At 44.8% G+C, this 9,604-nt stretch overlaps 1 protein-coding gene across 4 annotated transcripts in view; it reads right to left on the reverse strand.

Annotated features, from left to right (window-relative positions):
- Positions 1–1,356, reverse strand: part of RPS6KA6 (ribosomal protein S6 kinase A6) — a 152,429-nt gene extending 151,073 nt beyond the window's left edge. Inside the window, exons 1-2 of one of the 4 annotated variants that reach the window (XM_062183244.1) lie at positions 1,227–1,356; positions 769–1,037 (exon numbers count right to left, since the gene is read on the reverse strand). In XM_062183244.1, the coding sequence (XP_062039228.1) occupies positions 769–849 (81 nt within the window). In that variant the 5' untranslated portion in view covers positions 850–1,037; positions 1,227–1,356. Of the gene's footprint in view, positions 1–768; positions 1,038–1,226 lie in introns of those variants that run through there. The other 3 variants (XM_062183246.1, XM_062183243.1, XM_062183245.1) reach the window with 3 other exon arrangements.
- Positions 1,357–9,604: the final 8,248 nt, after the last annotated feature.

Here is a 9,604-nt window from a genome sequence, read left to right on the forward strand (position 1 = left end):
AACCCCACGACGTCTTACCAAAGATTCGTCTTATAAGGGCTGGGCTTTACTTTGCGCCTTCTTTTACCGACCAACGGGGGCGGGGACGGCGATTGGGGAAAGAAGGAGGGGCGGAGGAAAAGGACAGGAGAATCAGGGGGACCCGGAGAGCAGGCAGCAGAACATCACCGGAATGTAGAAAAAGAAACCTGGCCGCCAGTTCATCTCAACGTGGTTTGTTACAAAGAACCACAACAAGCCACAAAAAAAAGAAAGAAAGAAAGCTAAGTTATTAGGGAACACTGGCCCCTATGTGCAAATGTCCCCAGAGTTACTGGATCCCCTTGGTGCGTTTTTGTTGCGTTGGGTTCGTACAAACGCCCCAGAGTTTGGAGCTTGTCCCCCTTAAGTGTTCCCAGCCAGCAAACCTGGCGCAATGGAGAAAAAAGGACGCGCAACCCGCGCGTCTCCCAGTCCCACTCCGGGTCGCAAAGTGAAGAAACTTAGTCCCAACAACTCCAGTGTGGACGAAAGGCAGAGTCTGCGCCCGAGGCCGAGCCCGGGCCCGGGCTGCCCTCGCTCCGCATGCCCGAGCCCGCCGTCTCTTCCCCGCCCGCTCCCCAGCGAAAACAGTTGGGACAGCGCGTGCTCTACCGCCCAGCAGCCTCAAAGGGGCTTGTCCTGGCGCCCTGCTCGCCGGCCCCGCTCTCTTTGGCTGTCGGCCCCCGGACCGGGTCCCGAAGGAAAGGGAGGGTTTGGCTCCAGCCCCGTCTCGACCACCACACTAACCTCGCCGCTGCACGCGCTGCCGCCGCCGAACACCTCCATTTCTTGGTCCCAGGGCTCGTCCTGAGGAGCGAACGGCAGCATCGCTCCTTCAGGAGCACTCGAACAGGAGCTGCTGACCGCCGGAGCGGCCGCGCATCCCGTCTACGGAGCTGGCCCGCCGCTGCTGCCGCCGCCGCTGTGGCCCCCAGCCCCTCTTCAGCGGCCGCTGCCCTCGCCGCGGGGTCCCTCAGAGGCTGGGAGCAGGGGAGGGTCGCCTCCGCCGCAGACGGCTGCTCCCATAGAGAAGACAACTCAGTGCTGCCTCTCCCAGAGCTGCCGCTTGGCTCGGGCTCACCACTGCCGCCGCCGCGACGGCAGCTCGGCGGCGACTCCCCCCGCCCCCCCAACCCCGCTTCCTCGGGCCCCCTCCCCGCTCCCCGCTCCCCGCTCTGTCAATATGGCGGCAGCGGCGGCTTTACCTGTGCGGAGCCTGGAACCCCCCACGGCGGCGGCGGCACAGCGGCGTCACCCGAACGTCAACGGAGATTCCCCAACTGGGGGTGAAGGGAGGGTGGGAAAGAGGGGCGGGGTGGATGCGGGGGACCGCGTGGTGGGGGGTGGGAAGGAGGGGAGGGGGCGTGCTGGGCGGGGGAGGCGGGTGAAGAGTAGTAAAAGCCACTGCTAGCGCCTCGGTAAACCTGCCCACTCCACGGAGCATGCGCGGAGCTCTTTACACATGCTCAGCAGGCCCTCTCAAGTCTACGGAGCAGCTTCGCCAGCGGGAGGATTCCCAAAAAAAAGAAAGAAAGAAAAAAAAACCTATGCGGGAACGGGGAACCCTCCTGAGAGCTTGAGGAATCAGTGTTGGGAGAGGAGGACTGGCGCATCTGCTTACATTACAATGCTCCCGAAAAGCAGGTGCCCTATAGGCCGAACCACGCCCAGTCAGTATTTAGCGACAAATACCCAGGCGGGGATTTCAGTCCTTTATACAAGTACATTAGCCTCCTGGAAGCTAGAGTCAGGAACAAAAAATCCATTTAAAAAGAAATGAGTATCCTTTGCTCCCGACCCAACCCACCCACCCCTTCTGCCCCCCTCATGATGCTGCCTCTGGTTGTCCTCACGCTGTCAATGGCACACAATGTTTCTAGTGTACACACACACACACACACACATACATCACTTACTGAACTCAACTTATGGAAACGAAGAAAGAATATCTGAAGCGCTAACCCCTCCTGCACATTACTCTGGGAATATTGAATCTGCAGTGGCAATGATTACGATTTTTCTAGCTTCTCCAAATCAAGCTTTACTGCCTTGCCACCCTATGCACAGTACTGGGCAGTAGCGACATAGCAGAGATAAAGTCCAATCTCATATACAGGGATGATCGAAATCCTTCTCATCAAAGCACTTCAGAACTCAAAATTTAAAAGTTACTCAATCTTTGACACTTAACTTAGCTGGAACAGTGACGAAGCTGGCGGCTTGGAGAGGTTTCTGACGTTCTACATAAAATGCACACAGCTTCCATACCTAGGGCTGTGGTGGTATGCTCCGGAGAACACTGAACTATGCCCTCCATTTATTTCACCATCTGGCATGGAGAGTTAACGAAGCAAAGCAGGCCACAGAGGCTGGCACTGAATTAAAAACAGGGATCACTAAAAGTGCCCTCCCACTCAGTCTAACTTCAAATTTATACTTCCTCACACACCAATCCATCCACTCCACTGTCAACCCAGTGATCAAAATTCCTCAGTGGTTCTCCATCATCTCCAGTAAAATATCCATATTCCTTAGGTCTGAATGCAAATGTTTTCACCATCTAGCCTTTGGATATCTTTCCAGCTTCATATTCGCTATCTGGCACCTCATATGCTAGTCAAATCTATGCACATGGCCTCTTCTCTATCCCAGGCCTCCTTCACAATTTATTCTTCTTAGCAAGCAGTCGCTAACAACTACTCTTTATTGAGATCCCACTGTGCTCCAGGTGTATGCTCTTCATCAATTCATTTGGCTCTCATAAAAAATGTGAAAATGTATATTACTGTATTTCACAGTCAAGGAACATGGAAAAGGCTCAGTGATTTTTTTTTCCAATATCTCACAGCTATTAAATGGAAAAATATAGAATTAAAAAACCAGGTCTTCCTTGTTTCAAATCTTCTACTTCAATATGATGTTCTATGAATCCTCTCTGATTTTACATTCCCCTGTCTGTACTCTCCCCTCACTTGTTCCCTGCAGAAAATTAGTTAACCATTCCTATGTATTTCTGTGTGCTATCTCAGCACTTAATATTCTCTTACTAGCACACTTTGAACTTTCTCATATTAGTAAATTAATTTCTTATTAAGCTCTGTATTTATAGCGTATGTTTAGTGTTCAATAAATGTGTTGGATGGACAAACAACACTTCAGTGATCTGGCTAGACATTGTGTTAAAGCTGTGGAGTGATAGAAGATTGAATAAGATGGTACTTTCTGGAGCTTAATACTTACTTGTTCTGTGTTGACTATGTCAGAAATATGTTGTCAGATTTTAAGTTAGTAGTAAGGGTCTTAGACATAATTTCTCCTCTAGCTCACAAGGCCTTAAGACTGTTGGTGAAAAACATGATGACTTTTTTTTTATGTAAGCACAAAAGCAAGTACTAGTGAAGATCTGAGTTTATTAGGCTTCTTCAGATTATGCATAGCAGAAGTTGTTACTTTCTCTTCAGTCTTTAGGACACTTTTGCACAAAATTGTTTGTGTGCCTATGTTTCTCTGGATCTTTCATTACTGTAACACAGTGTTAAAAATTACACAATGTGGCCAGCGCCGCGGCTCAATAGGCTAATCCTCCTCCTGCGGTGCCAGCTCCCCGGGTTCTAGTCCCGGTCGGGGCACCGGATTCTGTCCAGGTTGCCCCTCTTCCAGTCCAGCTCTCTGCTGTGGCCTGGGAGTGCAGTGGAGGATGGCCCAGGTCCTTGGGCCCTGCACCCGCATGGGAGACCAGGAGAAGCACCTGGCTCCTGGCTTCGGATCAGCTCAGTGCACCTGCTGCAGCGCGCTGGCCGCAGCTGCCATTGGTGGGGGGGGAGGGGTTTGAACCAATGGCAAAAGGAAGACCTTTCTCTCTGTCTCTCTCTCTCACTGTCCACTCTGCCTGTCCAAAAAAAAAATTACACAATGGTAGGCAATACTTTGGTGGTTCTGGAGCTGGAATGTACAACAAGGGTACTTCAAAAAGTTGAGGAAAAAGCATTAAAAGATGAATTTAGTGGTGGGTGTTGGACATAGCAGTTAAGACATTGCTTAGGACAACCATATCCTGTATCAAGAGTGCCAGAGTTTGAGTTCTGGCTCTACTTCCAACCCAGCTTCCTGCTAATACTCACTCTGGGAAGCAGCAGGTGATGGCTCAAGTACTTGGGTCCCTACCACCCACATGAGAGGCCCTGATTGAGTTCCTGACTCCTGTCTTTGGCCTGGCCCATCTCTGGATATTTTGGACATTTGGGGAGTGAATCATGAACCAGCTGATGGAAGATTTCTCTCTCTCTCTCTCTCTCTCTCCCTCTCCCCTGCTGTGTGTGTGGGTTTATATCTGTCCGCCTTTCTAAAAAAATCAAAATAAATATTTTTAATTTTAAAATTAAAAAGTAACATGTATTCTGAGTATTTCCAAGACTGTGCAAAGGACACACTTAAACAATCACCCTGATTTTTTTACCCTATGACAAATGGTACTCATTGGATGACCAGGGTCAGGGGTGAGAATGACTGGTCATGTAATTTAACTGAAAAAAGTTAACTGACCCATCCTGGCCCCACTAAGGGGTTGTGAAATATGAACCAAAGGCCTTTGATCAACAGATCACAGACCACCCACAGTTCTTACACAGTGGCTCTGATTTTTAAACTGTGACATATACAAACTAATGCACATTGAGGGTATAATTATAGAAAGAGCCACATAATCTCTCTGTATTCTTCCCCGATTTCTCTAAATGTTATAATTCAAATAGATGACAAATGGTGAACCAAGGCAAAGAGTAAAACACTCCTAAAATATTTAAATATGTCATTGTAGAGATGTTCTCATTAAAAATACAAAAAGGGGTTCATCTACAGAAATGTGGCACTTTTAAGTGTTCATTAATAGTCATTATCTTTAATACCTTAGGAGTTTCAGGAAAAATTTTCATTTCCTTAAAATACTGAATAACATTGGGCCCCTACAAATCAACTGCAAAAGGGCAAGGGATTAACACAGACTTGTTGAAATGTAAGCTCAAGATTGCCTATATGTTGAAAAGAATGAGATTAAGAAACAAATAAATGATAAATATGATCATAATTTAATAGTGATTCCTCCTTGGACAGTAAATTGTCTAGTACACAGTGTCAAAAGAGGAAGGAGCAGTAACCATTGTTTGTAGCATAACTGCTAACACTTTTATGAAAGATTTATATTTCATGATTTAACTAAAACGTCAACCTCATTTCATTCTAATAATGGCACCTGTTACAAATGAGGTCTGCTGCATTATATTTAAGCAAAATATCAACAGTAAAATTTTTTTCTATTTCTAAATCTTTCAAAAGCAGGTCAAAATATTTGTTATAATGCTATTTTCTGTGTGAAAAACAGTAGATTTTACTAGTGGGTTTGCCAAAATGTTAGAATGATCAATCTGCCAAACAGGAAGTGAATTCCAAGGATGATATAAATAAATGTAATAACCAGCCATAGTTGAAAAACATAGATACAATTGTGTAAGTCAAAGAAATAACATTAGATATGAAGGTAATCTAGCTGCAACATCCTTCACAGCATTGTTCAGCAAATTTAAGTCAGCCAATTTGACTAGTTATTTGATGCCTTCCTAGCTCAAAATTTTCCATTTGGGTCCTTTGCAAATCTTGAAACTTTGTTGGGGAGAATTCCTTCTAAGATATAGGTGAATCATTCCTTGATTAAGGATATGGGAGAAGCTATGTTCCTCTGCTCAAACGCTAGACACACTCTTAAACATGGGAAGTAATTGAAATTACAAATTTATACATCAACGAATTTGCCTAGTTTTAGGTTGTCTCTTGTAAAACAACTCTAACCTGCAATAAAACATTTGATTACAGTTCCCACCATTGAAGTAATAATAAAAAATTTCTTTGGACTCATCCTTACAGGCCCACTAGGTTCCTTTGGCATTTAGTGTTCTAAACAGAATTTATGTTAAACTAAACCAGAAAATTCCATATATACATATATGAGTAGTTATGGACTTATTTACATCATAATTAAGCACACATTAGAATCACCTACAAGGTTGGTCAAAACAGATTGCTGACCCCAATCCCAGTGTTTCTGGTTCAGGAAATTTGACTTAGAGGCTGAATTGTTTTCAGTTCTACCAAGTTACCAGGTAATTTTGAAGATGCTCATCTGGAGATCATATCACTTGATTAAATTAAAGTTAGTCGAAACAAGTGAGATATTTTAGAAAACATTATTGTTCCAAAAGCTTAAATAATTCAGAGTCTTTAAACTCACACCAAAAATGAATAGGGACGTTGAAAGAAAATGCAAAATTAAGTTGCAAAGGAATTTACAAAGGAATTCTTCAGTGAAGTAATTTAAGATATCATTATATAAAAAGCGTTGTCATGCTAGCAACTTAATAGTGTACACAGTTGAATATAATAAAAGTGTTTTTTATTCTAATGCCCGTTTCAGAATTCAACTGAAAAATAGGTAAATTTGGAAGTTTCTACAGAAAGGAAAATGTATACACACACACACACACACACACGAAGTACAAAGATAATTCAAAAAGTTCACAGGAAATGAATATTATCCTTTAAATCTGTTTTTCAAGAAGTAACCTTATATGTGTGTGTGTGTGTGTGTATCTCCATTCAGGCTGAACGCAGATGTGACGAGCTTCTGGATCACCTATACTCAGGGAGTCAAAGATAAGCAAGTTGAAATTATGAAATAGGTAAACAATGATGTAGACCGTGTGTTCTTGTCCAGTGGGTCAGAATAACTTCAGGTAGATGTGGTCTAGTACCCTGGATAGCTCCCTGGAAGAAAATTTGGGGCTAAGCCTGGCCTCAGCAAGGATACCTTTTTCTATTTAGAGCCTGACTCCTTATTAGAATTCCAAAAGTTAAAGGAGTCCACACATTTATGTAAATATGACACCACGAGAAATAGAGAGTGGAGGACTATTTTAATTTTCCAAATTGCATTTGAACCTCTTATCAATTTTTAAGATTTGTTTTATTTATTTGAAAGGTGGCGTTACAGAGAGAGGAGGAGGAGGAAAAAGAGGAGGAGGAGGAGAGAGAGAGAGGGAATCTTCCATCCACTGGCTCACTCCCAAAATGGCCACAACAGCTGGGGCTGGGCCAGGCCAAAGCCAGAAACTCCAGGAGCTTTTTTCAGGTCCCCCACATGGATGCAGGAGTCCAAGCACGTGGGCCATCTTCTGCTGCTTTCCCAGGTGCATTAGCAGGGAGCTAGATCAGAAGTTGAGCAGCAGGGCCGGCTCATTGGCACAGTGGGTTAATGCCCTGGCCTGAAGTGCCGGCATCCCATATGGACACCAATTCAAGGCCCGGCTGCTCCACTTCCGACCCAGCTCTCTGCTGTGGATTGGGAAAGCAGAAGATGGCCCAAGTCCTTAGGCCCCTGTACCCACATGGGAGACCTGGAAGAAGCTCCTGGCTCCTGGCTTCGGATTGGCCCAGCTCTGACCATTGCGACCAATTGGAGAGTGAACCAGTGGATGGAAGACTTCTCTCTCTCTGCCTCTCTTTCTCTCTCTGTGTAACTCTGACTTTCAAATAAATAAGCAGGCCAGTGCCGCAGCTCACTAGGCTAAACCTCCGCCTTGTGGCGCCAGCACACTGGGTTCTAGTCCCGGTCAGAGCACCAGATTCTGTCCCGGTTGCCCCTCTTCCAGGCCAGCTCTCTGCTGTGGCCAGGGAGTGCAGTGGAGGATGGCCCAGGTCCTTGGGCCCTGCACCCCATGGGAGACTAGGAGAAGCACCTGGCTCCTGCCTTCGGATCAGTGTGGTGCACCGGCCGCAGCGCGCCAACCACGGCGGCAATTGGAGGGTGAACCAACGGCAAAAAGGAAGACCTTTCTCTCTGTCTCTCTCTCTCAATGTCCACTCTGCCTGTCAAAAACAAACAAACAAACAAAAACAAAACAAACAAAAAAACAAATAAATAAGTAGGCCGGTGCCGCGGCTCACTTGGCTAAATCTTCCGCCTGGGGCACCGGCACCCCTGGTTCTAGTTCCGGTTGGGGCGCCGGATTCTGTCCCGGTTGCTCCTCTTCCAGTCCAGCTCTCTGCTGTGGTCCAGGAAGGCAGTGGAGGATGGCCCAGGTCCTTGGGCCCTGCACCCACATGGGAAACCAGGAGGAAGCACCTAGCTCTTGGCTTCGGATTGGTGCAGCGCGCTGGCCGTTGCGGCTATTTGGGGGCTAAACCAACAGAAAGGAAGACCTTTCTCTCTGTCTCTCTCTCTCTCTCACTGTCTAAATCTGCCTGTCAAAAAAATAAAAATAAATAAATAAACAAATAAATAAATTTTAAAAAAGAAGTAAACTACATGTAAGCACAAGGCAGAAAATAATAAACACATGACAGGAAATCAATGGTATTGAAGACAGAAAAAAATCAATGAAACCAAATCTGATACTTGTTTGAAGAAATGAATCAAATTGGTAAATTCCAATCTATACCAATAAAGAAAAAAAGAAGATACCAAATTACTACTATCAAAAATGAAACAGATTTCACTATAAAGCCTCCACATAAGAGAAATATAAGAGAATATTACAATTTTATGCCAAGAAATCCAACAACTTTTATCAATAGACTAATCTCTTGAGTGAAACAATAGCTCACTCAAACTAAACAGATATTCAATGGAATATTATTCAGTCATAAGAGGAATGAAGTACTGATTCATGTTGTAACAAGAATAAACCTTGTAAACATTATGCTAAATGAAGGAAGCCAAACACAAAAGATTAGGTATTATATGACTCTTTGTATGAAATGTCCAGAATAGACAAGTCCATAACAGAAAGTAGGTGGACAGTTTCCAGGTGTTGGAGGGAGAAGGAATTCAAGAAGTGACTACTAATGGGTACTGGCGGGGGGGGGGGGGTTGATGAAAATGTTCTGAAATGATATAATGGTAATAATTATAAATCTCATAAATATTCTAAAGCCACCTGAATTGTCCACTTTAAAAGGATGAATTTATAATAGCATAAAAAACATGAACTGTTTAGACATAAATGTACAAAAATATAAACAGGCTCTTATGGCAAATACAAATACTGAAATAACAATTAAAAAGCCCTTCATAAATTTAGATTTGAGGACTCAATATTGTTAAAAATGTTAATTCTCCCAGAATATACAAGTAGCTCAAGAAACTAAGCAATAGAGCAAACGAGGCCAGTGCTGTGGCACAGCTGGTTAACACCCTGGCCTGAGGTGCCAGCATCTTATATGGGAGCCGGTTCTAGTCCTGGCTGCTCCTCTTCTGATCCAGCTCTCTGCTATAGCTTGGGAGGGCAGTGGAAGACGGCCCAAGTCCTCAGGCCCCTGCGCCCACGTGGGAGACCCAGAAGAAGCTCCTGGCTTTGGATCAACGCAGCTCTGGCCATTGCAACCATCTGGGGAGTGAACCAGAGGATGGAAGACCTCTCTCTCTCTCTGTCTCTACCTCTCTCTGTAACTCTGTCTTTCAAATAAAATAAATCTCTAAAAAAAAATAACAATAGAGCAAACAATCCACTTAAGAAATGGGCTGGGACTGGCATTG

The sequence above is a fragment of the Lepus europaeus genome, chromosome X, assembly GCF_033115175.1.
Source record: "Lepus europaeus isolate LE1 chromosome X, mLepTim1.pri, whole genome shotgun sequence".
Lineage (NCBI taxonomy): Eukaryota > Metazoa > Chordata > Mammalia > Lagomorpha > Leporidae > Lepus > Lepus europaeus.